This window comes from Girardinichthys multiradiatus, chromosome 11 (assembly GCF_021462225.1).
Source record: "Girardinichthys multiradiatus isolate DD_20200921_A chromosome 11, DD_fGirMul_XY1, whole genome shotgun sequence".
NCBI classification, from domain to species: domain Eukaryota; kingdom Metazoa; phylum Chordata; class Actinopteri; order Cyprinodontiformes; family Goodeidae; genus Girardinichthys; species Girardinichthys multiradiatus.
Genome location: NC_061804.1, coordinates 78,335 through 106,165, shown reverse-complemented (window position 1 = coordinate 106,165; position 27,831 = coordinate 78,335). Strand labels below are relative to the sequence as shown.

The following is a 27,831-nucleotide window of genomic DNA, read 5'->3' as shown; positions in this document are numbered from 1 at the left end:
AGTCGGGCTCGCCTACACGCACAGCGTGGGCTCTGGAACCCATCTCCTTCAGAGGGGTTGGACTCTCTTCTACTCTGGAGTGGCCCACGCTGAGAGGCGGCGGGCTGGGGTGGGTTTGCTTGTTGCCCCCCAGCTCAGCCGTCTCGTGTTGGGGTTTACCCCAGTGGATGAGAGGGTCGTATCCCTGCGCCTTCGGGTTGGGGAGAGGTCTCTGACTATCATTTCAGCCTACGGGCCGAGTGGTAGTGCAGAGTACCCGGCCTTCTTGGCGTCCCTGTCGGGGGTGCTGGATAGTGCCCCTCCCGGGGACTCCATTATTCTGCTGGGGGAATTCAACGCCCACGTGAGGAACGACAGTGACACCTGGAGAGGCGTGATCGGGAGGAATGGCCTCCCCGATCTGAATCCGAGGGGTGTTTTGTTATTGGACTTCTGTGCTAGTCACGGATTGTCCATAACGAACACCATGTTCAAACATAAGGGTGTCCATCAGTGCACTAGGCACCAGGACACCCTAGGCAGGAGGTTGATGATCGACTTTGTTGTCGTATCATCAGACCTTCGGTTGCATGTTTTGGACACTCGGGTGAAGAGAGGGGCTGAGCTGTCCACTGATCACCACCTGGTGGTGAGTTGGATCCGCTGGAGGAGGAGAAAGCCGGACAGACTTGGCAGGCCCAAGCGCATAGTGAGGGTCTGCTGGGAACGCCTGGCAGAGCCCTCGACCAGGGATGTATTCAACTCCCACCTCCGGGAGAGCTTCGACCAGATCCCGGGGGATGTTGGAGACATAGAGTCAGAGTGGACCATGTTCTCCGCATCTATTGTCGATGCTGCTGCCTGTAGCTGCGGCCGTAAGGTCTGCGGTGCCTGCCGCGGCAGCAATCCCAGAACCCGATGGAGAACACCGGCAGTAAGGGATGCTGTCAAGCTGAAGAAGGAGTCCTATCAGCTGCGGTTGGCTTGTGGGACTCCTGAGGTGGCTGACAGGTACCGTGAGGCCAAGCGTGCTGCGGCCCGGGCTGTGGCAGAGGCAAAAACTCGGGCCTGGGAGGAGTTCGGTGAGGCCATGTAGAAGGACTACCGGTTGGCCTCGAAGCGATTCTGGCAAACCGTCCGGCGCCTCAGGAGGGGGAAGCAGTGTCCACATGTGTTTTGTGGACCTGGAGAAGGCATTCGACCATGTCCCTCGTGATGCCCTGGGGGGGTTTCTCCAGGAGTATGGAATCGGGGGCCTTTTATTAGGGGCCATCCGGTTTCTGTACAAGCGGAGCAGGAGTTTGGTCCGCATTGCCGGCACTAGGTCGGACCTGTTCCCGGTGCATGTTGGACTCCGGCAGGGCTGCCCTTTGTCACCGGTCCTGTTCATAACTTTTATGGACAGGATTTCTAGACGCAGCCAAGGGCCTGAGGAGGTCTGGTTTGGGGACCAGTGGATTTCGTCTCTTCTTTTTGCGGATGACGTGGTCCTGCTGGCCCCCTCTAGCCAAGACCTACAGCATGCGCTGTGGCTGTGGCAACCGAGTGTGAAGCGGCTGGGATGAGGAGCAGCTCCTCCAAGTCGGAGGCCATGGTACTCGACCGGAAAAGGGTGGCTTGTGCTCTTCAGGTTGGAGGGGAGTTCCTGCCTCAAGTGGAGGAGTTTAAGTATCTCGGGGTCTTGTTCACGAGTGAGGGAAGAATGGAGCGGGAGATCGACAGACGGATTGGTGCAGCTGCTGCAGTGATGGGGTCGCTGTGCCGGTCCGTTGTGGTGAAGAGGGAGCTGAGCCGAAAAGCAAAGCTCTCAATTTACCGGTCGCTCTACGTTCCTACCCTCACGTATGGCCATGAACTTTGGGTCATGACTGAAAGAACGAGATCCCGGATACAAGCGGCTGAAATGAGCTTCCTCCGTAGGGTGGCCGGGCACTCCCTTAGAGATAGGGTGAGGAGCTCGGCCATCCGGGAGGGGCTCCGAGTAGAGCCGCTGCTCCTCCACATTGAGAGGAGCCAGTTGAGGTGGCTCGGGCATCTATACTGGATGCCTCCTGGACGCCTTCCTCGGGAGGTGTTCCAGGCACGTCCCACCGGGAGGAGGCCCAGGGGACGGCCCAGGACACGCTGGAGGGACTATGTCTCTCGGCTGGCCTGGGATCGCCTTGGGCTCCCCCTGGAGGAGCTGGAGGAGGTGTCTGGAGAGAGGGACATCTGGGCGTCTCTGCTGAGTCTGCTGCCCCCGCGACCCAGTCCCGGATAAGCGGAAGACGACGAGTACAAGTACGAGGTTTTGGACCTACCAGCTTCTCTACTTAGACTTCAGTGAGTGCCCATGACTGTTACTATTTGAATGATGGGACCACAGCTACCTCATACCAGCAACCTCAAGGATTAATATTATAATTTTTACTCTAGCACAGGATGAATTCCTTAGCACAGAGGACTTAATGAGCTAATTATCTCAATTAGAAAGATTTGATTTGAACCAGCTCTTACCAGTAAACCCCCAAGGATTATTAATGTCATTTGAGTTGTGTTTCTGTTTGATTGTCTGTATCATTGTAATGTTTTTCCTCATTTAGAGTGTTTGAGTGCCTTGTTGCTGAAAAGCGCTATATTAATAAACTTGACTTGAGATTTCTGATTTTGCACACCTCCTTCTTCCTGTAGTCCTTGCTATCTCTTATATTGACTTTAAGTTACTACCCTATACTCAATAATTCCCTGTCTCTCTCTGAATGCTCTTTATTTGTTGTTAAGCAGGTCCTTCAGGTCACTGGTGATCCAGGGTTTGTTATTGGGAAAGCATCTCACAGTTCTGGTGGGGATGGTGTTATCCACATATAAGTTTATAGTGGGTTACACACTCAGTCATGGCATTGATGTCCTCTCCATGTGGCAGGACAGTGCATCCCAATCTGTAGTCTCAAAGCAACCTTGCAGGGCTTCTTCAGCTTCTTGTGACCATCTTTTCACAGTTCTTTTTACTACAGGTTGCCTCTGAACAAGGGGCTTATATTTTGAGCAGAAAAAACAAGATTATGATCTGATTTGCCTAGTGGAGGTCTTGTTTTAGAGATGTAGTCCATGAGATATGCATAAAATAAATCCTGTTTTGTTTTCTCTGGTAGAACAGCTGAAAAACTGTTGGAAGTGTAACAGAGAGTGAATCATGGTTAAACTCACCAGATATTGCCACAAATGCATTGGGGTGTTTTGTCTGTAGCTTAGCAACAACTGAACGGATGGCATCACATGTAGTGTCAGCAACAGCTAAAGGTGGAACGTAAACTGTTGCAAAATAACACTGGTGAACTCTCTGGGAACATAATATGGACGAACAATTACTGCTAACAGTTCAATATCTGGACTGCAGGGACGACACTTTACAGTAACATGTTCTGTATGACACCATCTGTTGTTCACAAGTACTGCTAGTCCACCTCCTCTGCATTGCCGAGACGCTGGAGTCAGGGAAATGATCCTGCAGCCATGTCTCAGTGAAACACATAATACTGCATGCCCGATACTGTGGCTGGGTCCTTTGTAGGTCTTGGAGTTCATCCAACTTGTTTCCCAACGATCTTACATTGACCATTATAATAGATGGACAAGATGGTTTGAACTTCCTCCTCCTCTCTCCTCTTTTTGCTCCTGCTCTGCATCCACGGCACCTCCTTTTCAACTCATCAGGGATTTGCGGTTGTAGTTGAAGTATTATTTAAGCTTTTGAGATATTAATCAGCTGCTCCAGGTTGTAGACAAACACCATGTTGCTATGAAGATGCATCAAAATAAATGTCCCAAAAGTATCAGCAAAAATCCTTCCTGCTGAACAGCATTCGATACAAGAGAGGATAATCGTCCGAAAAAATCTATCTTTATCTATGTTGGGACCTACAGCCATGGATTTCCACATTAAAACTCCAGTACATACTTTTCTGGAACATTTCAAAATAAAGTGCATTAACCTTCTTCCAGCACAGCCAGGAAAGGGGATAACTGTGGACTTCCTGTGGCGCCATTACCCAAAATAAAGCACAACTCCGAAGGGGGAAGGGGGGTAGCAGAGGACTTCCTAGTGATGCCACTGCCCGTATAAGACTCCCACCCTCAGAATCAGAATCAGAATCAGAAAAGCTTTATTGCCAAGTACGTTTTTGGACATACAAGGAATTTGTTTAGGCGTAGTTGGTGCAATACATTACAAAGTAAACAGTATAAACATATCTACAATATAATATAAATATATGTGCACAGTTTTAAGTGAGTGAGAGTAAATGTAGAGCAGTATAAGATGCAAGAGCAATACAACAGTGCAGGTGATCATTGTGCAAGTATGGCAGGAGTCCATGCTGAGCGTTAATGTAACGCATAGAGTTGCAGGTTACAGGTGTCCTCTCAGCAAAAAAAAGGGGGGGGGGGGGGAAAGGGAGAGTGTCAGGTTGGTTTCCGGGCTTTGTTAACCAGGCTGGTGGCAGATGGGAAAAAACTGTTCTTGTGGCGTGAGGTTTTGGTCCGGATGGACCGCAGCCTCCTGCCAGAGGGGAGAATTTCAAAGAGTCTGTGACCGGGGTGGGAGGGATCAGCCAGAATCTTCCCTGCCTGCTTCAGGGTCCTGGAGGTGTACAGTTCCTGGAGCGACAGTAGACTGCAGCCAATCACCTTCTCAGCAGACCGAATGACACGCTGCAGCCTGCCCTTATCCTTGGCTGTAGCAGCGGCGTACCAGATGGTGATGGAGGAGGTGAGGATGGACTCAATGATGGCTGTGTAGAAGTGCACCATCATAGTCTTTGGCAGGTTGAATTTCTTCAGCTGCCGCAGGAAGAACATCCTCTGCTGGGCTTTCTTGATGAGGGAGCTGATGTTTGGCTCCCACTTGAGATCCTGGGAGATGATGGTTCCCAGGAAGCGGAAAGATTCCACAGTGTCAATTGTGGAGTCACAGAGGGTGATGGGGGCAGGTGGGGCTGGGTTCTGCCTGAAGTCCACAACCATCTCTACTGTCTTTAGAGCGTTGAGCTCAAGGTTGTTCTGGCTGCACCAGTCCAACAGATGGTCCACCTCCCATCTGTACGCGGACTCGTCACCACCAGAGATGAGTCCGATCAGGGTGGTGTCGTCCACAAACTTCAGAAGCTTGACAGACTGGTGACTGGAGGTGCAGCTGTTGGTGTACAGGGAGAAGAGCAGAGGAGAGAGAAAACAGCCTTGGGGGGAACCGGTGCTGATGGTCAGGGAGTCAGAGACGTGCTTCCCCAGCCTCACGCACTGCTTCCTGTCAGACAGGAAGTCAGTGATCCACCTGCAGGTGGAGTCGGGCACACTCAGCTGGGAGAGCTTCTCCTGGAGCAGAGCTGGGATGATGGTGTTGAAGGCAGAGCTGAAATCCACAAACAGGATCCTGGCGTAGGTTCCTGTGGAGTCCAGGTGCCGGAGGATGAAGTGAAGGGCTAGGTTGACTGCATCATCTACAGACCTGTTGGCTCTGTAGGCAAACTACAGGGGGTCCAGGAGGGGGTCGGTGATGTCTTTTAGGTGTGAGAGCACAAGGCGCTCAAAGGATTTCATCACCACAGAGGTCAGGGCGACGGGTCTGAAGTCATTAAGCCCTGTAGTCCTTGGCTTCTTGGGAACAGGGACGATAGTGGAGGACCTGAAGCAGGCTGGCACATGACATGTCTCTAGTGAGGTGTTAAAAATGTCTGTGAAGACTGGAGACAGCTGATCAGCGCAGTGCTTCAGGCTGTCTGGTGAGACAGAATCCGGACCAGCAGCTTTCTGGGGGTTCTGTCTCCTGAAGAGTTTGTTGACGTCCCTCTCCTGGATGGAAAGAGCCGTCCTCGGCGTGGGTAGGGGGCTGGTGGGGGGGAACTTCAGGGTGGGGGTTGGAGGTGCCAAGGTCCCTCTTGAGGTTGGGCAGGTGGGGGTGGTGGATTGTGGCTGCAGCTGTTGGGGGGCGTCGTGGGGGATGGTTGCAGGACTGTCCCTTTGTCTTTCAAAGCGGCAGTAGAACTCGTTCAGGTTGTTGGCGAGGCGTCGGTCGTTGATGGAGTGGGGGGCTTTCGGCTTGTAGTTGGTGATTTGCTTGAGCCCTTTCCAGACAGACGCAGAGTCGTTGGCTGAGAACTGGTTTTGGAGCTTCTCAGAGTACAGTCGTTTGGCCTCTTTCACTGCCTTGCCAAACTTGTACTTAGCCTCTCTGTATATGTCTTTGTCCCCACTCCTGAAGGCTTCTTCCTTATCCAGTCTTAACCTTCTGAGTTTAGCTGTGAACCAGGGTTTGTCGTATTTGCAACTCACCCTGGTGCATGATGGTACACAGCTGTCCTCACAGAAGCTGATGTAGGAAGTCACAGCCTCTGTGTACTCGTCCAGACTGTTGGTAGTAGTCCTGAACACATCCCAGTCTGTACAGCCTAAACACGCCTGGAGATTCTCCACAGCCTCACTGCTCCACTTCCTTGTCGTCCTCACAACAGGTTTGCAGAGCTTTAGTTTCTGCCTGTATGCAGGAATCAGGTGGACCATGATGTGGTCGGATTGGCCAAGTGCAGCACGTGGGACGGCGTGATAAGCGTCTCTGATGGTGGTGTAACAGTGATCCAGAATGTTGTCCTCTCTGGTCGGACATTTTATAAACTGTCTATATTTGGGGAGTTCGTGGGTGAGATTACCTTTGTTAAAGTCGCCAACGACGATAACTAAGGAGTCCGGGTTGGTCCGCTCCACACTCAGTATCTGGTCGGCGAGCATGCGCTGTGCGACCTGCACGTTAGCTTGCGGCGGGATGTAAACACCGACCAGGATGAACGAAGCGAATTCACGGGTTGAATAGAAAGGCTTACAGTTTATGATGAAGGCTTCCAGGTCTGGAGAACAGTGCTGCTGAATCACTGTGACGTCATTGCACCAACCACTGTTGAGGTAAAAACAGATTCCTCCACCTTTCGCTTTGCCGGAGAGTTCCGTGTCTCTGTCCGTTCTGTAGAGCTGGAATCCTGCCAGCTGCAGCGCAGAGATTGCGGTATTAATCCACACAGCCACGTCTCCGTGAAGCACAAAACTGCCGATGAATAAAAGTCCCTGTTTTTCCCCAACAGCAGTTGTAGTTCCTCAATTTTGTTGGGAAGTGAGCGCACGTTAGAGAGAAATATTCCAGGTAACGGTGTTCGTAGTCCACACTGGCGAAGACGTACCAGCACCCCAGCCAGTTTCCCTCTCTTCCGGCGTTTCACCGCGTGAACAAAGGTGAGCGCACCTTTGACCAGAATGTCCAAAAATTCCAGAGCAGTAGGCAGAAAAGTGGAAAATAACTCCTCTGGTGTAGTAGCCCTGATGTTCATGAGTTCTTCTCTGGTGAGAGAGCTCCGGGTACCATCACAGAAGACCGTTTTAAAGCAAAAAACAAAACAAAACAATGCGCACCAACATGCCGAGGCGACCATCTGCGGCGCCATCTTGGCACCCTTCCCACATATCGCTCTCTTTCCACACGGCCTTCGAGGAGGACGGTTCAGGAGAGCCCTAGCGCGCGAATGTCTTTTGCTGGCAAAAAGACATAAAATTCAACTGGATCCAAAGCCATACGATCATCAATTATATGCAAAGTTAAGTAGAATGAAATGCTGTTTGTGTATCCGGTATTTTCATTCATGAACGGGGATAATTAAGGTACAAGCATTGCTGACTGTCTCTCCGAAGCCCCGCAGATGCAAACGGTGTTCGAGAGAAGCCCCGGCAAAGACGCAGCCTCCCAGCCTGAAGGAAGGACCACAGCTTGCACCACCGTGTTACGGTAACGAACAGCTGGTTGACGGACCAAACGAGCCGACCAGCTCGCCGGAGCTAACTCTTTTGTTCACAGAGCGAATGCAGAGGTTAGCTACCGAGCAAACCGCTTGTTGACTGGATACCTTCTTCAAACTTCGCCCTTGGAAAACATTCCCTCATCATGGTCAGAGGTTAGGTTTGGGCAGATTAACAGATAGGTTTAGGATGAAATGATCTAAACGTTTTCATGTTATGATGTTTGTTTTGTGGAACCCGGCTATCTTTGTGCTAGCATGCTATCTGTAGCACACAGGCTGGTTCTGTGTTCTTTGTATGTTTTAAAGTTAAGATAAACTTTATTTAAAGGGTGGTTTTAACCAGAACATTACTCATAATGCACCGTCCGCGCTTATGCATTTTAACCCTTTTATTATTCCTGGTATTTTAAAGGTATGTGTTGATTCTGGTGCTAAGCTCTCCGCTTCTTTGTTATCTCAACGGCTAGCCGGTAAGGACACGTGGTAGCACTAAGACTATTAAACAGAAAGGTGGTTGGTTTTCAAGCTAGTGAATAATAGTCCCTGAACATCATTTACTAGATTTGAAAACTAAGTCAACACCATTAAGCCCCATTTCTCCAGAAAGATTTGGCTCTTTTCCAAAATACCCCTTTTATAATCTTTCTTCGAATAATTATTTCAATAACTAAAGGCAGCTAATTAGACACCGTTGAGAAATGGTCATCCAGAAGGTTGGTTTTATTCAGCAGATCGTTATTTAAAACATTATTTTATTAAAATAATATTTTATCTGATCTTGCATTGTGAATGGTTGTCTAAACGTTTGCTGATTATTGTCTGAGTTGGTTCCAAGACTAACTTAACTTCATTTCCAGATTCTTCAAGATAATCCTTGGTTCTCAAACATAAACATTGCATGGTAATGTTGCATCACTCTTTTTGGTTATGATTTTAATCATCTTTAATCAACTTGTTTATATTGTACATAGTCCATTAGTCTTCATTATTCTTTAATTCTGCTTGGTAGTTTAGTTGGATTGTTTTAGCAAAGTAAAGAGTTTGTTGATTGAAATATGTTTGACTTTAAGTTGACTTATTTTTGTTAATAAATTCTTGTATTTTAATAAATTGTGTGAATTTATTCCATATATGTGCAGAGTTTATGCTGTTCAATAATGTCAGAGCTCTTCTCACACCTTTCTATTCTGTCCTAATACCATCGTCTTACTGGGCTGGTATTCACAGGACAACCCTTAACAGACCCAAATATTATTTGATAAAATATTGATATTAATTATTAAATAATATTCTCAGATTCATATTTACAACATCTATCACAAGAGGAATTTGAGTTCCTGAAAAGAAATAATCAAAATGAAAAGTAACAGAACTACTCCAACGTCCTTCTACTTTGAATATTCCATTTATGTTTTAAAGTTGATGTATGATTCTTTTAAATCCTTTTTTTTCAACATTAAATCATCCAGTTGCGGTCTATATAAAATGGAACGTCAATGCTTTGGTCTGAAGTCCTTGTTTTTGTAGCTCGACAGGCTCCTCTTTTACCTGTTCTGAGGTGCGTCTGAGAGCAACTCGTTTTGTTGCGGTCTCTTTAAATGTTGTTGAGGCAATTCACACCACTCCCCTCCAGTTCAAAGGAACTTTCCACTTTAACCCGTTCGGCCTTTTTGTAGTTTGATAGCAGAGATACTGTTATCTAGCACCGCAGAAATAAGACAAAAACTGCAAAAACAAAAACTGTCTGTGTAATAATAATATTCAAAACACTCAGGGCTGATCTTCAAAGATCCCAAATACCGGGTGCCGGAGTCCAACATGCACCGGGAACAGGTCAGACTTAGTGCCGGCAATGTGAACCGAACTCCTGCTCTGCTCGTACAGAGACCGGATGGCCCCTAATAAAAGGCCCCCCGACTCCATACTCCTGGAGCAACCTCCACAGGGCATCACGAGGGACATGGTCGAATGCCTTCTCCAGGTCCACAAAACACATGTGGACTGGTTGGGCAAACTCCCATGAACCCTCGAGTACCCTGTAGAGGGTATAGAGCTTGTCCAGTGTTCCACTGCCGGGACGAAAACCACACTGCTCCTCCTTAAGCCGAGGTTCGACTATTGGTCGGACTCTTCTCTCCAATACCCTGGCGTAGGCCTTACCAGGGAGGCTGAGGAGTGTGATCCCCCTGTAGTTGGAACACACCCTCCGGTCCCCCTTCTTATGAAGGGTGGTGGTCCCCCTTCTTATGAAGGGGGACCACCACCCCTGTCTGCCAGTCCAGAGGCACTGTCCCCGACCACCACGCAATGTTGAAGAGGCATGTCAACCATGACAGCAACACAACATCCAGAGACTTGAGGTACTCAGGGCAGATCTCATCCACCCCCGAAGCCCTGCCACCGCGGAGCTACTTAACCATCTCCGTGACTTCAGCCTGGGTGATGAAAGAGTCCAACCCCAAGTCCCCAGCCTCTGCTTCCACCAGGGAATGTGTGATGGCAGGATTAAGGAGGTCCTCGAAGTACTCCTTCCACCGCCCGATAATGTCCTCAGTCGAGGTCAGCAGCCTCCCACCCCCACTATAAACAGTGTTGGCGAAGCACTGCTTCCCCTTCCTGAGGTGCCTCTGCCACTGCCCGGGTCGCGGCACTATCCAGCACTCCCGACAAGGACGCCAAGAAGGCTGGGTATTCTGCACTACAACTCGGCCCATAGGCCAAAACGACAGTCAGAGACCTTTCCTAACTCAAAGGCGCAGGGATGCGATCCTCTCATCCACTGGGGTAAACCCCAACACGAGACAGCTGAGCTGGGGGGCAACAAGCAAACCCACCCCAGCCTGCTGCCTCTCCCCGTGGGCCACTCCAGAGTAGAAGAGAGTCCAGCCCTTCTCCAGGAGATGGGTTCCAGAGCCCACGCTGTGCGTGGAGGCGAGCCCTGACTATTTCTATTAATTTCTCGACCTCCCATACAAGCTCAGACTCCTTCCCCCCCAGCGAGGTGACATTCCACATCCCTAGAGCCAGCTTAGGCATCTGGAGATCGGGCCGCCGAGGTCTCCACCTTCGTCCGCCGCCCAATCCAATCCTGAATGTAATATTAGCAACATAAAAATAGATTGTTGTAAGAGTTGGCAATCTGTATGTTATGGCTTTGCTCATGTTAAAACATAGCATCACATAACTGTCCTGCAAAATAGTTAAATGAACATTTATGTACATAAAAATTTATTATTTTCCAATTATTTAAGTACATTCATTTTGTTTGTTTTGCAAATATTTTAACAATATACAACGTGTTTAATCTTTTAAATTGTTTTTTGGTGACAAAATAATTTTTAACTGCATAAACAAAACCTTCCCCTCACATTTAAACAACATAATAAACTGATCCGGCTCCGACTGCCCTGCAGTGAATAACTTTACTGTTAATAATGCAATGTGTTTTTAGTCACAAGGTTAAAGCCCACTGTCTTTGTCACCACATGGAAAAGCTGCCTTAAAATGATTTTTCATCTGTTAAGAAGGGATTTTAGCATCCAGTTTGCAAATGAAGGATTTAATCTACTTTATAATGTCTTTAGTTCTTTACTTTTAATTAAATTAAATAATTTATTAGCATCAAAGCACAGTGGGTCTTTGCATGATGTGTGATTACAGGCTGTGCGCGCTGGATCAGTTATGTGCGCATTTTGCCATGATCTTTGTGCGCGTTCAGCAGATGATCACTGACAGCAATGTTACGCTGGAATGATGTTGAATGAATTGTTGCAAGGAGTTTTACTATAGGAGAAATATCATGGCTTCTGTTTGTGATTGGCTCCAAATCAGAGCTTAGATAATCCTACATAGAATCCTCTATTCTCATCTATTTTTAATATTTTTATATTTGTGAACCCAGATCTGTTGGCACATGAACAGAAGCTTCTCTTTCCCTGTCATCTGTCATTCTATCTATGCCTCCTTCTGGCCACAGTGACAGCAGCCATTTTTGCGTCCCAGTTAGCACCTGCATTTCAAATGTGCTAAATCCACATGCAAATAATGCGCCCGCAAACCATTTCAGGCTTTGAAAATCTTATTGCTGGTGATAAGGGATGAAATTTGCATATCCTCCTACCTAAATTAGCGCGTTTGGGTCATTATCGTATGTTTTGCATATTCGTGAAGGCAGGCACGCTAAAAAGGTTGCGCCTGCAGTTTAGCTGATTTTGCACACGCAATCCAATTACCACCTCGTTTGTAGATCAGCTTTGCTGACACAAAGAGGTTTGAGTGTGGTTTTGTACACGCAAATCTTTTGAAGATAAGGCCCTCAGTACCGATTTGTCCTCAAGGAGCTAAAAGCAGCACACAGCACTACCATAAGCAGAAGGCACGATGCTGCTGCCATCAGAACAATGGTCAGGATGTCATGTCAACACAATAAATTAATGTCTAAAATAAAGTTAGTAATTTTAGCATTATTTGCAGCTTACCGCTTTGCTGGGTCCGTCGTTTCCATAGACAGAAGGAAGTGAGAAGTCTTTGACCTTATTCAGCTGTTCAGCAAATACTGTGACGTAACAGTTCAAGCAGAAAACTGCTCTCCTACATGCCAAGTACACGTGTATTTAAGAGCTAAAAAAAGTGTATTTTTGCATGAAAAGTCCCCTTAAAGTGTTTCTCAAACTTTTAAGAAAACAATTAATGAAACTAAAAAAAGGAAATGATTTTGTTATTCTAATGTCAATGCTTCTTTAATTTAGTTGATGGATAATCATCAATCTCTGTTTGAAAATGTTAACCTATTTTAATAAATATGGCCAGATGTCAGAGTTAGACACAATGATAAACTCAGAGAAGGTATGCAATGAAGAGACAAGTCAAAGTTATCTTTGACTGGCCAGGGAGATACAGCCCATTCTGTCAGAGGGGCTGCTGCCTGAACACAGCTTTTGTTGAAGAAAGAAACAAAACACTCATGTTACAGCATCGTGGGTGTGACCACGCACAGTTTCACAAATACAAGTCCTACTGAATATAACTGGTTCTGCCCAGATACTGATACAGCACACACCTCCACATCTGGCATTCAAGGACACTTAGATTAGCTGGGGTCCGAACAGTCCTCTTTCCAGAACTCCTCCGCATGCACACAAGTTCCTGCTCAGTCTGCATAGCAACCACCCAAATGCAACTCTAACACATGATGACAATTCTGTTCATAGTTTATAAGACACTCAAGATAAATGTGAAAAGTATTCAAACCACTTCTATCAAAGTTCACGAAACTAAATAAATTAAATCTTTTAATGATAAATCATTTCGCATAAATAACCCTTTTAAACTAAGCAATGATAATTTATGTACAAATGTTCCAACACCAGATTTTAAACTATTTGGTCAAAACTGCTTGTCAGCTGCTCACTGTGGAATGAGCATCTATAAAGGTTAATAGTAAAGAAAAGGACATAGAAGAACTGGAGAACTCAAAGAGGGTTCAGGTAAGGTAAGGTCAAGGAAGTTCTGGTGAGACTGAAGATTAACCTAATTTCACCTGCAGTTGTTTTTGTTTGGTTCACAGCAAATAGCATCTTCTGCTGATAGGACTCGAAGTCACCAGTTGGATTGTTTTGTTTAAAAAACAACTTTCTGGTTCAAATGTCTCACCTCCATTTGGGTAGAAAAACACTCCAGCTTTAAATATTTCTGAATATCCGTAGAAGAGGTGGAACAAACATCTGACTCACAATGTAGGAGATGGTTTGACACTGAGAAGCAGTAATGCCAGAGGTAATTTTGGGTCATTTTAGGGGGATCTAAAGTTCATCCTAACTGCAGGATTTTTTGATTGGTTCACAGCATTACCTGACATGTTTCAGCGGCACTGTTGCAGTCCCGTTTCTTTTGGCTGACGCTATGTGTGTCGGACGCGACCAAAACACTGTAAGTCAGCTGATTGGAACAATTTTCACCACTGTTGGAATCACAACTCTGATCCAGACCACCTTGGGAGTCAGGTAAGTCTCGGGATATGGGGGAAATTTACAGCCAAAATTCAATTGGAGAGCAGGATTTCATTCTGCTTGCACTCAAAACTTCTGCTTTCTTTCAAACATACTCTGCTCTCTCTCAAATCTTTGTTTCTGCGCTCTGATCTAATGCTTCTTGCATAGATAATTTCTATAACCCTAACCCCCTAACTCTCCTGCTTGCTTCATCCTTCATGCGCACAAACTTGCTCTCTCCTCGGATCAAAACTGCACTCTCAAGTTTCTTCCCTGCTTTTTGCTCTCTCAGATTACAGTCGTATCATCTCCTAGCAACAATATCAGCCAATAGAACAACAACGTGCAGCTGCTAGGTCACAGGCTTAGTTGGGGTGCGCTTGTTTCCTTCTACTGAGCCTAGCTGTGTCGCTACTTCCCTGACACAAGTCATCTGGGCAGAAATCTGGAAGTAATGATGACTGAGAACATATTGCATTTGGCTCAGCAATTGCTCCAGAATCAGCAGAGTCTGTAACAATGGTAGAAAGTATAACGTTATGGTTATCCTATTGTGAAGCACTTACATTAAGGAAAATGAAGAATAAGCATTTATTTATAAAATGTATGATTCAGATATCATAAATAGCTATCCCAATAAGTAAAAAGAAAGTGTTTAATTTAACCCAACAAGGACCAAAGCCTTACAATGTAAGGTTAGCTTTGTCAACGTTTTACTGAAAATATTATTATAACAGTGATATTGCAAATAATTAACTTTATCTTTGACATACTAGATGAATTAGCAAATTCACAATGCAGTTCTTAAATATGTCTTCCATTGAAAAGATGTGTTTGATTGTCATATTTTATCTTAATATTGTTTATGTTGATAGAAACAGATGTGCATATTAAACTACTGAATGTTTAAAATCACTTACTTCAGGATAGTTTGTATTATCCATTGTCATTGTACCTTGCTGAGTTGAGCTATCCGTTGAAGTAGATTGACCTATTTCATGAAATTGCAAAGCCCACCGGATGCGTAAAAACACTTACTTCCAGTTTTCTGCCCAGTATGACCTGTGCCAGGGAAGTAGCAACACAGGTAGGCTCAGTTGAAGGAAACAAGTGCACCCCAACTAAGCCTGTGACCTAGCAGCTGCACACTGTCGTTCTATTGGCTGATATGGTTGCTAGGAGATAATACGACTTCAATCTGACAGAGCAAAAAGGAATTTGCGAGCGGGGAAGAAACTTGAGAGCGCAGTTTTGGTCTGAGCAGAAAGCAAACTTGCATAGATGGAGGATGAAGCAAGCAGGAGGAGAAATTATCTATGCAAGAAGCATTAGACCAGAGCGCAGAAACAAAGATTTGAGAGAGAACAGAGTATATTTGAAAGAAAGCAGAAGTTTTGAGTGCATGCATTACTAAGTTTGAGTACAAGCAGAAAGAAATCCTGCTCTCAAATTGAAAATATGTGCTCTTGATTTTTGGCTGTAAATGTCCCCCATATGGGGAGCTCAGTTGGGTCTCAGTTTCAGGAGAAACGGAGGAGCTTAATCTTAAGACTAAAGTTATATCTGTGTTTCCAGGCTTCCTATGTTTCAGGCCAGTGCTTTTGCCTTCCTGATTCCTGCTCAGGCGATCCTCAGCCTGGACCGTTGGAGGTGTCCCAGTGAAGGTGAGGCCTTCATGAGGCTGTCTATGAACACCAATGCTTTGTTTTGTTTCTTTAAGTAAACAGCATAGTGACCCTGTCATTTTTTGTTTTTTATCTGTAGATGTGATTTATGGGAACTGGAGTCTTCCCCTTAACACTTCCCATATCTGGCAACCTCGCATCAGAGAGGTATTATGGTGTAGGTGGTCTGAGTCAGGGGATTAGATCTGGGTCAGGACTAAGAATATTCAAGTGAAGGTGCATACTAAGAAGCAGTTTACATTTGACTCATGTACTTTGGGTGGAACCTCTGGATCAGGAACTTGCATTTTCCTGGCTGAACTGTGAGAATCAATACAAAGCCTTTCAAGCCTCTGGTCTCTTTAGAGGACCCCAACATTTGCTTAAAGGATTGTGAACTTGCCTGGTCTTGGTCCAGACTCAGTTTGTGGCTTCATGGACAGAATATCAAGGTTCTGTCAAACTCTGAACTGTGCCTGAATTGGACTTTTGTTTCTGTACTGGAAGCGGTTACTGTTCAGTTGAGAAGAGGTTGCCAGGTTCTATTCCGGGTCTGATAATAGAATAGGCAATATTCAATCATTAGAGGCTTTCCATTAGCTTTAAGACTTCCTTGTGAAGGGGGCTCTGATCCGTTTTGGTGTTTCATGGCAGACAGCCCTCTCAGTGTTTGTTCTTCAGGCCAAAATTAGGAAACATAAAACAGCATCACCGGTTAGAAAGGTACGTTACCTGTTCATCACTCATCGTCCACTCACCACAGGGCCCTTCTCGCAACCACTTAGCCACTCTGACCTGGAATGATCTCATCGGTTGGGTCAGAGGAAATGTGTTCTTCAAGAGTCTTAAAGCACCTGTCATGTTTCTTCTGTGTGATTGTTTGTTGGGGACCAAATGTTTACTTCAGTACTTGTTTGTTCACAGATCCAGGGAGCCATCATCATGTCCAGTCTGGTGGAGGTTGTGATTGGTTTGTGTGGATTACCTGGTCTACTGTTGGAGTACATCGGTCCACTCACCATCACACCAACAGTCTCCCTGATCGGTCTGTCTGTGTTCACAACTGCTGGAGACAGAGCCGGATCCCACTGGGGCCTATCTGCTTTGTAAGACAAATGTCCACCTTTCTCTCAAACCCGTTTATGTTTAGCAAGTCAGTTTTTTGACCTATCAGCATGTCACATCTGTGGGTGTCATACCAGTCCCTTTCCATTTGTGTCCTTTCTTTTCAAGCAAAATGAAACATGTGACTCTTGACAGACATGTCTGTTACTCTCTATAGGTGTATGCTGCTGATTGTGCTATTTGCTCAGTACCTGAGAAGTACATCACTTCCCATCCCTGTGTACAGCAGAACAAAAGGACTGACTTCCACTAGAGTCCAGATCTTCAAGCTGTTTCCTGTAAGTAAGACTCCACAAGGGTGCTGATGTCAGTGATGATGTGAGGTAGTGATGTTATTATCTGAATTTTGTCTCAGATCATCCTCGCCATAATGGTGGTTTGGCTCGTCTGTTACGTTCTAACTTTAACTAACCTACTCCCTAACGACCCGAACCGATATGGACAAAAAGGACGAACCGATGCTCGTGGGGATATCATGGCATCAGCCCCGTGGTTCAGGATGCCCTACCCATGTAAGAGATCAGCCAAGGAAAAGCCCTTAGTGTAATCATGACGGTTGCTTGAACATGCTGATATTCCTGTTTTTGATGATGGTGATGATCTGTGATAGGTCAGTGGGGATTGCCAGTGGTAACAGTTGCTGGAGTGTTGGGGATGCTGAGTGCAACCATGGTGGGTATTGTGGAGTCAATTGGAGATTATTATGCCTGTGCCCGTCTGTCAGGAGCAACACCACCTCCAATTCATGCTATCAACAGGTGAGAGTGGACGTCAGTGGCTGTACTCTGCCCCATAGGTATCAAGTTTGTTCATTTGTTTTCTTTGATTGTTTGTTTCAGGGGGATCTTCATTGAGGGCATCTGCTGCATCATAGCAGGCCTGTTAGGGACAGGAAATGGATCAACCTCCTCTAGTCCCAACATAGGTGTTCTTGGAATCACCAAGGTAAACAACTTCACCTAAATGACCCATTTTTACTGGTTATAATGCACCAAGGGTTAGTGGCCCAGCTATACTGACTGTAGATTAACTGCTCTTTAATGTAGTGGTCCAAACATATTTTGCGTATTTCAATTGCTTAATGGTGTTGAATTTACAGATTCTAGGTCCAAAGATATTGGGTATTCTGTTCCTGGATATCCTAGTCCTGGGCCTAATGATTCACATATTAATCATCATAACATTAATGTTCTATTCCATTTAATTTAAATTGTTATGCAATTAAATTCAACATTGTTGTTGGTAAATTGTCAGTTCACAACAAATGTGTTAAAGCCCTTTACAAGAAAAGTTAATTCAATCAATTCATAAAGACAGATTCCAGGTCAATTAAATATTTTACAATTAGATCGTAAAAATCACAAAGGGAAAGTTTTAAGCCTGCCCTTAAAAGTAGACAGGGTGTCTGCCTCACGGACTAAAACTGGGAGCTGGTTCCACAGGAGAGGAGCCTGATAACTAAAGGATCTGCCTCCCATTCTACTTCTAGAGACTCTAGGAACCACCAGTAAACCTGCAGTCTGAGAACCAAGTGTTCTGTTAGGAACATATGGACCAATCGGATCGGATGTATGATGGAGCTAAACGTTTTCATAATAATAACAATTATAATACAGTACTAACGTGCATGTGTACTTGTCCTGTTGCTCTGTTATTTTGTGAGAGTTGAGTTTAGAATTTTCCACGCTTATCACCTTGCGCGGATTTTGTTTTACATTTGTTTGCCCCATTGCTCTCTTCAGCCAAGCTTATTGGTGTAGAATACTCTTCTTTGAGGCCAAGATACAATGTAAAAGCACAAAAGCGTCTCCTATGGTCACAACATACTGTGTTCACAGAATATGATGTAATACCTACATCGATTCCCGAGTACCGGGGGGCGGCTTGTCTCCGTCCATCTGTCCGTCCCCCCGTACCGCCTAGGGCGGCAAAAAGGCACAAAACGGCCCTGCTGCTGTGAGCTATGACTCTGTGTAAGTTAGCAACTGTGACAAAAAGAAACCTAGGATTATTCTTATTCTCTTCTATTAATGATAAGAAATAAGTTAAGTAGGACTCCTTTAAGTATGTAGAGGGCCATTTTCTCAACAGTTTTTTAGCATTATGCTCTAAAGTTAGCATCTCCGAATGAAACCATGGAGCCAGCCTCCTATGAATAATTACCTTCTCTTTGAAGAGGGCTACATTATCTAATGCACACGCAGTGAGGAAATAGCACTATGAACAAAGAACGCCAATTTGTGAACGGGCAAAAGCAAACCTCTGCTGTGTCTTTCTGTGATAATGAGGAAATTAAAAGTGGAACAGATTCTTTAAAAGTTGCTACAGCATTGTCTGATATTGATCTACTATAATGAAATCTTCTTTCAGGTGTGGAGTACTCGGTTAAATTAAACTCAAAGGTTATTAAAAAAAATGGTCAGACGGGACAGGGTTATGAGAAAATATTGTTATGTCTTTACTCTCAATGCCATATGTCAGCACAAGGTCTAGAGAATGAAGACAAAGGTGGGTAGGTTTGTTAATGTTTTTGTCATCTCTTTAGGAATTTGTTTGACCCACATGCAAACTCACTCAGGAGACCAGAAAAGGTTCAAAGGTTTATTTACAGTCAGTATTTCAAGTAACACCGGAAACCCGGTAGGAATTGCTCAGGCAGGTTCTTCAGACTTCTCGGGTTCTCTAAAGAGAGAAGCCCTGGTTAGTTCTGGCCAACAGGAAATAAATCCACAAAGTCCAAAGAGTCTTGCTTACTTTGATCATAGGCAGAAATACACTGAGGAATCATACCATAGGGCTTGGGAGTCAGGTAATCCAGAATGCTTGTCCAAACAAGAACGGTCCAACAGCAGGTCTGAGTCCACACAGAGGTTGGAGGTTCGGCGGTTTAGGAACCAAACCACATTCTAATGGTGAATAATCCAAAGTTCACAAACTGCAGTAAGAGGTACTGGATGTCTGAGTCCAGGTAGAGAGGAAACTGCCCACACCTCACAGGAACTAGCAGGAAAGAGAAAAACAAACAAGGTTAGTACAGGCTCAGGTCAGACTGGCAAAGTTTCACTGGCTTGGTGATTACCACATCGGCAAAAACACTCAGGCAACGAAGGACTGGTGGATGGCTCCTAAATACTCCTCTCAGGTATGCACAATCAGCCAAGGATCAGGAATACCTGTAGCAGAGTCAGCAGTGGCTTCGGGAGGACCTCTGGTGGACAAGCACAGTGATAATACTCCCAAGTCCCAACAGTTTTGAGCAAAGCCAATTGAGTCTAAGATAGCATTAAAGGCTATATTTAGGCTATCACTTTCAGTGTCAACATGAATGTTAAAATCCCCCACTATAATAACTTTATCTGTATTTAACACTAAATCAGACAAAAGGTCTGAAAACTGATCTAAAAATTGAGAGTAAGGACCTGGTGGATGGTACAAAACAACAAACAGAAGTGGTTTTAGTGCTTTGCAATTTGGATGAGGAAAACTAAGGATTAAATATTCAAAAGAGTTGTAGCTATTGACTGGTCTGGGACTAATCAATAAATCGGACTGAAAGATGGTTGTTACTCCTCCTCCTCGCCCAGTATTTCGAGGAATGTGAAAATTTAAATAATTAGTAGGAGTTAACTCATTTATAGTAACATAATCCTCTTGCTGCAGCCAGGTTTCTGTGAGGCAAAATAAATCAATCTGATTGTCACAAATCAGGTCACTAACTAGCAAAGTCTTTGAAGGCCACAATTAATTGTTTTATTTTTATTTTTAGTCTGAGTTGTGTTTATTTTTATGAGATTTTCCTGATTTCCTCCTTTTAGATTATTTTTTAATCTATTCAATTTTGGTCATGGGCGAGACACTGTCTTAATAGGGTAATGGGTGGGTAGCAGTACAGAAGCTGCAGAGAGGAGTGTTAAACTACGACCCTGCTTCCTGGTCTGAACCCTGGGTTGTCAGAGTTTTGGAGAACTAATAAATTCGGCCAGATTTCTAGAAAGAAGAGCTGCTCCATCCAAAGTGGGATGGATGCCGTCTCTCCGGATCAGACCAGGTTTTCCCAAACTGTTCGCCAGTTATCAATGTAGCCCACATCGTTTTCTGGACACCACCTAGACAGCCAGCGGTTGAATGACAGCATGCGGCCAAACATGTCGTCACTGGTCAGATCGGGGATGGGACCAGAGAAAATGACGGAGTCCGACATTGTTTTGGCAAACTTACACACCGAAATAACACTAACTTTGGTGACCTCCGATTGACGTAACCAGGTGTCATTACCACCAGCGTGAATAACAATCTTACTGTATTTACGCTTATCCTTAGCCAGCAGTTTCAGGTATGATTTGATGTCGCCCATTCTGGCCCCTGGCAGACATTTGACTATGGTCGCTGGTGTCTCTAGTGCCACGTTTCTGACTATGGAGCTGCCAATTACCAGAGTTGGCTTCTCAGCGGGTGTGTCGCTGAGCGGGGAAAATCTGTTAGAAACGTAAATGGGTTGGTGGTTACCTGTGGGCTGGGATCTAGGACTATACTTTCTACGTACCGTCACCCAGCCGGGCTGAGGCCCCGGCTTTACCACTCTGAGAAAAAACATGTGAAACACAAAGGGTTTCCGAATGTAAAGTGCTGCAACATAAAATAGGTGTTTTAAAGACCTTATGTGTTCGAATAATCGAGATCAAATTTATTATTATTATTGGTATTATTAATAATAATAATAAATTCAGTTTAGTTTATTTATCTAGCAACAATTCAAAAGAACTGAAATCTCAAGGCACTTTATAAGACAAAGAGTTCCAATTAATTTTGATCCTAGTTACAGTACAGTTGATACAATGAATTTATTATATCTTTTTTAGTATTTGTAACATACCATAATTATTTTTCCTTTATGAAACAGTATTTCATGATGGCAGAATTCCCAAAACAACTGTTTTCATTCATATATGCTGTCATTGTCAAAAAGTTTAATAATTCTGAAATATTATTAATCGGGTTCATTTGTAACTCTTGTGCTGTCAGTGCAGACAGGCTTTGGCTTGGAGTTTTTTTGGTTTGCCCTTTAAACTGTCAATACACACCATAGAACTAAAAGACTGCCAAATACTTAATGATCTTTTTGGGTTTTTTTTTTAAAAAGGAATAGAAACTATCACTCACTGCACATTTCCTGATAATTTTACAGTCATAAAATCCAAAGAAATCATGGAGACCTTTTATATTAATTTACTAATTAGGAAGTTATTCCTTTTTTAACGTTTACCCTGGGTTCTAGTCAAATTGAAACCAAGGGCAGAGCTGTAAGTTATAAATCGGGCCCTCAAAAAGACTGCAATAACTGCACGTGCACGACAGCTAAACTTTCTCACACACATTTTTTGCATGAAATAACCCAGGCTTTACCCTTGTACAATGTAAATCTTCATCCCCATTTACACCGAGCGCAATTATTGGGCAACTATCAGTGTGCAGAATTATTACTTGGTTAAATAAAACTGGAAATTTTTTCCATCTTTCTTGTTCATTCTGTTTAAGTGACAATAATAATCAACCAACTAGAAAGTTAGAAATAAACATTTCTGGTATTTAAAAGGAAATAAAAATCAGTCACGAATATGGTCACCCTACTTTTCTACGGAGTACTTCGATCCCCGTGATGGAGTATGTATGAAAATCAATTTCTTTAAAGATGCAGTTTGTCCTTTACTACTGCTTGAATAGTTTCTTGTAAAACTGGCAGTATGTTGAGGAGTTTTAAAGTCAGGGTTTATTTGTGTGTTTATTTCAAGTTCAACATGTAAAAAACAGCATTGTTTACTTCAAAGATCTTGGATAAGTAGGCTCTGCAAACCTGGATAGGCCCGAGAGAGAACCTAAAGGTCTGGTGTTTGCATGTCATGTAGATGTTTTTGTGTGTTTGAACGGTTGATCCTGTGTACAGGTGGGCAGCAGACGGGTGGTGCAGTATGGAGCTGGGATCATGTTCATCCTTGGATTAGTTGGGAAGTTCACAGCTCTGTTTGCCTCTTTGCCAGATCCCATCCTTGGAGGAATGTTCTGTACATTGTTTGGTGAGTCATATATTCATCCTGTTCTTCCTACAGGTAGGTTGATGATGTCACATTAATCCATTTATTTTGTCATCCCTCAGGTATGATCACAGCCATTGGTCTTTCGAACCTGCAGCTAGTTGATCTAAATTCGTCCAGAAATCTGTTTGTTCTTGGGTTCTCAATGTTCTTTGGCCTAACCCTGCCAACATACCTGGACACACACCCGAATGCCATCAGCACAGGTGAGTTTGTGTTTACCTGAGCAGAATTTCTGGGAATAAATATTAGGTGAAGACTTACTTCATCAAGACTTAATCATCCAGGGAGAGAGGGTTAATTAATGCTTTCCCTGAACACATACACCCTGTGGGTCCTCATATAAGACAAAAACACAGCTACACAAATAAGCTCTAAGCCATTAGTAAGATCTATGGGATGCATACAGTTAGTCATAGTAAAAGCACAGCCAATATGTATGAGAGAGACAGGCTTAAACACTGAAAGACAGGGCCAAGTATATAATCTGTAGGACAACATAAAGTTGTCGGCACAGTTTTACTCCATGCACTGAGATACACATTTGCTTTAAAGTAGTCAGCGCAGGTATACTTTTGAAGTAGTATTTCCTTCTGTTGTTTCTATCACTTGGTCCTAAATCAAAGAACCTTTGTAAATTAATTGGCAAAGATCTCTATCTAGCTTTAAAACATAACTAATAGAATTTTTAAATTACTCAAGTCCCTTAGTTTTAGGGTATTTGATTGAATAAACAATTTATTAGTATGTTCTCTAACATCCACTTTATATAAATTTGTCATGGCTTTCTTTTGTATAATAGAGATTTAATGTTGATTATTTATGTGTTGTCCCCAACTTATATACAGTAAGTCAGATATGAAACAACAAATTAATAATATTCAGAATATATATAATATTTATTCAGAAGGCCAATACTTTTACATAGTTTTTAAAAAATTGTATTTTATGTGTGATTTCTAGTTAGGTTTATGAATCAAAAATGACTTCTAAAAATGTAACATCATATAATGTTTCCACATGAATGTCATCTGTGGACATTATAATATAATCATCTATTTTCTGTTACCAAAAATTATTCATTTGTCAGTCAGTCAGTCATTTTCTATACCGCTTCTTCCGTAGTGGGTCACGGGGAAGCTGGTGCCTATCTCCAGCAGTCTGTGGGCTGGAGGCGGGGTCCACCCTGGACAGGTCGCCAGGCTGTCGCAGGGCAACACACACACAACCAAGCACACACTCATTCACAAACCTAGGGGCAATTTAGAGAGACCAGTTAACCTAACAGTCATGTTTTTGGACTTTGGGAGGAAGCTGGAGTACCCGGTCAGAACCTACGCATGCACGGGAAGAACATACAAACTCTATGCAGAAACAACACTGGTCGGAACTCGAACCCCAATAAATCAATATTCTAATGATTTATTTTACGTGAGCCACTCATTATGCTTAGACATCTCAAGAACCACATATCCTATGGTAATTTTTAAGTCATTCCCAGAGCAAAATCTTTGACATACTCCCGAAGATGATTACTTCATCCTCAGCAAGTGAGACAACATTGGGAGTAACTGCAGAACCTAATCTGTGTTTGGACTGTTCTGATCCTGTGAAGCTTCCTGAGTTATCAGAAATATTAGCTTCATCTAAACCTTCAACTTGTATGTTAGACCCAATCCCAACCAAATTATTTAAGGAAGTGCTCCCTCTGATTACCAGCCCCATTTTAGATATGATTAATCTATCTTTAGTAAATGGATCAGAACCACAGGCTTTTAAGGTAGCTATAATTAAACCTTTACTTAAGAAACCTTCGCTTGATCGAGATGACTTGAAAAATTACAGACCTATATCCAATCTTCCATTCTTATCTAAAATTCTTGAGAAAATAGTTGCTAATCAAATGTGTGAACATTTATACAGCAATGACCTGTTTGAAGAGTTTCAGTCAGGTTTCAGAGCTCATCATAGCACTGAAACAGCTCTGCTGAAAGTCACTAATGATATTATTATGGTCTCAGATAATGGACTTGTGTCTGTTCTGGTTCTGTTAGATCTCAGTGCTGCATTTGATACAGTCGACCATAATATTCTCTTAGAAAGGCTGGAATATGCTGTAGGGATCAGGGGAACAGCGCTAGGCTGGTTTAAATCTTATCTGTCTGACAGATTCCAGTTTGTTCATGTAAATGATAAATCATCTTTAAACTCCAGGGTTAATTGGGGAGTACCACAGGGTTCAGTACTTGGGCCAATTCTCTTTACTATATATATGCTTCCAATAGATCAAATTATCAGGCAGCATGGGATAACTTTTCACTGTTACACTGATGATACTCAGCTTTACTTATCCATAAATCCTGATGAACCTAACCAGTTAGATAGGCTACAAGCATGTCTTGAAGATATAAAAACTTGGATGACTTTAAATGTTCTGCTTCTAAATTCAGACAAGACAGAAGTTGTCGTCTTTGGACCAGAGTCTTTAAAAAAGAAACTGCTTAGTCAATCACTTAACCTGGATGGCATTAAATTGACCTCTGATAATAAAGTAAAAAATCTTGGTGTTAACTTTGACTAGGACATGTCATTTAAATCTCATATTAAACAGGTTTCTAGGATTTCCTTCTTTCATCTCCAGAACATTGCCAAAATTAGAAATATCCTGTCTAGGAGTGACGCTGAAAAGCTAGTCCATGCATTTGTTACTTCAAGGCTGGACTATTGTAATTCTTTACTATCAGGATGTCCACAAAATGCAGTTAAAAGCCTTCAGCTGATTCAAAATGCTGCAGCAAGAGTTCTGATGAAAATTAAAAAGAGAGATCATATTTCTCCTGTTTTAGCTTCCCTTCATTGGCTGCCTGTTAAATCCAGAATAGAATTTAAAATTCTCCTCCTCACATATAAAGCCCTTAATGATCTAGCTCCATCATACATCAGAGATCTGATTGGTCCATATGTTCCTAACAGAGCACTTTGTTCTCAGACTGCAGGTTCACTGATGGTTCCTAGAGTCTCTAGAAGTAGAATGGGAGGCAGATCCTTTAGTTATCAGGCTCCTCTCCTGTGGAACCAGCTCCCAGTTTTAGTCCGTGAGGCAGACACCCTGTCTACTTTTAAGGCTAGGCTTAAAACTTTCCTTTTTGCTAAAGCTCATAGTTAGAGTGGCTTAGTTTATCAGGGAGGGAGCCTTCCTCCCTCCCTGTTGGTTGGAGTAAAGGGGAGTCAGGTTTAGCCTAAACTGGTTCTGTTATGGTTGAGGTGCAAACACACCCTCCATTTCTGCTACCTGTATGACCCCTTCTCTTTTCCAATGGTTATAATCAGTCTGACAGAGGGAGGTATCCCAATCCTTGTGGTTTTTAGTATAACAATGACCATCAGTGGGACCGTTTGTGAGGTTCCTTGAGACGACATTGTGTAGTTATGCTGCTATAGGCTTAGGCTGCTGTAGGACATAATGACCACTTTCACCCTCTTCGCTACATTCTCACACTACTCTCCAATTTTGCATTATTTGCGTTTATTTCAGCTTTTGACTTTGTTCTCTCTTTTCTCTTCCTAGAAGCTACACCTGGTCTGGCTCTGTGTCTACCTGTGACACCTTTCTGGAGAGGGGCATCGTCCGAGCTTCTGCTGGCAACAACTTAATGCTTACCCTCTACAGATGATCCACATGGCCCTGTCTTTCAGTGTTTAACCCTTTCTCTCTCCTAGACATGGCTACTGACTGAGCTTCTACTGTGACTAACTCTATGTTCTCTCTTTCAGACTCTAACCTTGAAAACTGGCTCAGAGTTTATCTGTTCTTTCTTTCTAGATGAAACGACTAAAGGAGCTACATCCATTAACATTTACTTTTCCTTCCCATAGAAAGTACTCCTGGATCAGTGCTTCTTTGTTCTCTTTGTGTCTCTGCTCTGTTCTCTCAAACCCCCAGTCGGTTGTGGCAGATGGCCGCTCACACTGAGCCTGGTTCTGGTTCTGCTGGAGGTTTCTTCCTGTTAAAAGGGAGTTTTTCCTCTCAACTGTCACTACATGCATGCTCAGTATGAGGGATTGCTGCAAAGTCAACACCAGTGACTGTCCACTGTCTCTACATGCTCATCCAGGAGGAGTGAATGCTGCAAGTCACTGACTGGATGCAATCTGCTGGGTTTCCTTAGATAGAAAAAACGTTTTATCCAATTTGAAAAAATAACTGAATCTGACTGAACTGTTCAATTGTTAGGATTAATAGGAATGAATGAACCTGACTGTTGTGAAGTGCCTTGAGACGACATGTGTTGTGAATTGGCGCCATATTGAAAATATATTTGTATTATCAGCAAACAGAATGAATTGTAACATTTTTGACACTTTACAGTGTCATTAATATACAGAACATAAAGCTTTGGTCCCAAAACTGAACCTTGGAGATCTCCATATTTAATGTTAGAAGACCCAACTTTTCATCTTCTAATGCTACAAATTGTGTCCTGTTAATCAAATAACTACTTAATCAATTGTGAGCTGTCCCTCTAATCCCATAATTCAGTACTTTAGCTAGCAATAAAGTGTGGTTAATAGTATCAAATGTTTTCCTTAAAGGGGACACATCATGCTTTTAAACATGCTTTAAAATTCATCTTTTCACCATTAAATTATTCAGTTGTGGTCTATATAAAGTGAAACTGCAATGCTATGGTGTGAACTTCTGTTATTGTAGTTCCACATCTTTATTACCTGTTCATAGGTGCATAGGAGAGCAACTCACTTTAATGTCATGAGCTGCTTCACACCCTTAGCGACGCAGAAACAAAACAAAAATGGCAAAAACAACCCCAAACTGTTTATGTTATAATACCACTCAAGTACAGTTCTGTCTTCAAGGAGCTAAAAGCAGCACACAGCACCAACATAAGCAGAAAGCACGATGCTGCTGCTATCAGAACAATGACCGGGACACAATAAATTAATGTCTAAAATAAAGTTTGTTGTCATTTTAGCGTTATTTGCAGCTTATTGCTTTGCTGCATCCGTTGTTTCCATAGATAGAAGGAACTGACCCCTTAATCAGATGAAGTCTTTCAGCAAATCTTTCCTGATGCTGGAGGAGGTTGATGAGGAACTCGTCCTTGAAGAGCGTCACGCAGACGAAGAGGAATTTTCCCACTGATGTGGGAAC

General features: G+C 43.5%; 1 protein-coding gene across 1 annotated transcript in view; it reads left to right on the top strand.

Moving 5' to 3' along the window:
- The window catches only part of slc23a1 (solute carrier family 23 member 1), a 64,386-nt gene that overhangs the window by 26,604 nt on the left and 9,951 nt on the right, over positions 1-27,831 (top strand). Inside the window, exons 3-12 of the mRNA XM_047378443.1 lie at positions 13,638-13,795; positions 15,359-15,447; positions 15,548-15,615; positions 16,372-16,553; positions 16,730-16,850; positions 16,928-17,084; positions 17,183-17,330; positions 17,412-17,517; positions 22,514-22,643; positions 22,724-22,867. Coding sequence (XP_047234399.1) covers positions 13,638-13,795; positions 15,359-15,447; positions 15,548-15,615; positions 16,372-16,553; positions 16,730-16,850; positions 16,928-17,084; positions 17,183-17,330; positions 17,412-17,517; positions 22,514-22,643; positions 22,724-22,867 — 1,303 coding nt within the window. The remainder of the gene's footprint in view (positions 1-13,637; positions 13,796-15,358; positions 15,448-15,547; positions 15,616-16,371; positions 16,554-16,729; positions 16,851-16,927; positions 17,085-17,182; positions 17,331-17,411; positions 17,518-22,513; positions 22,644-22,723; positions 22,868-27,831) is intronic.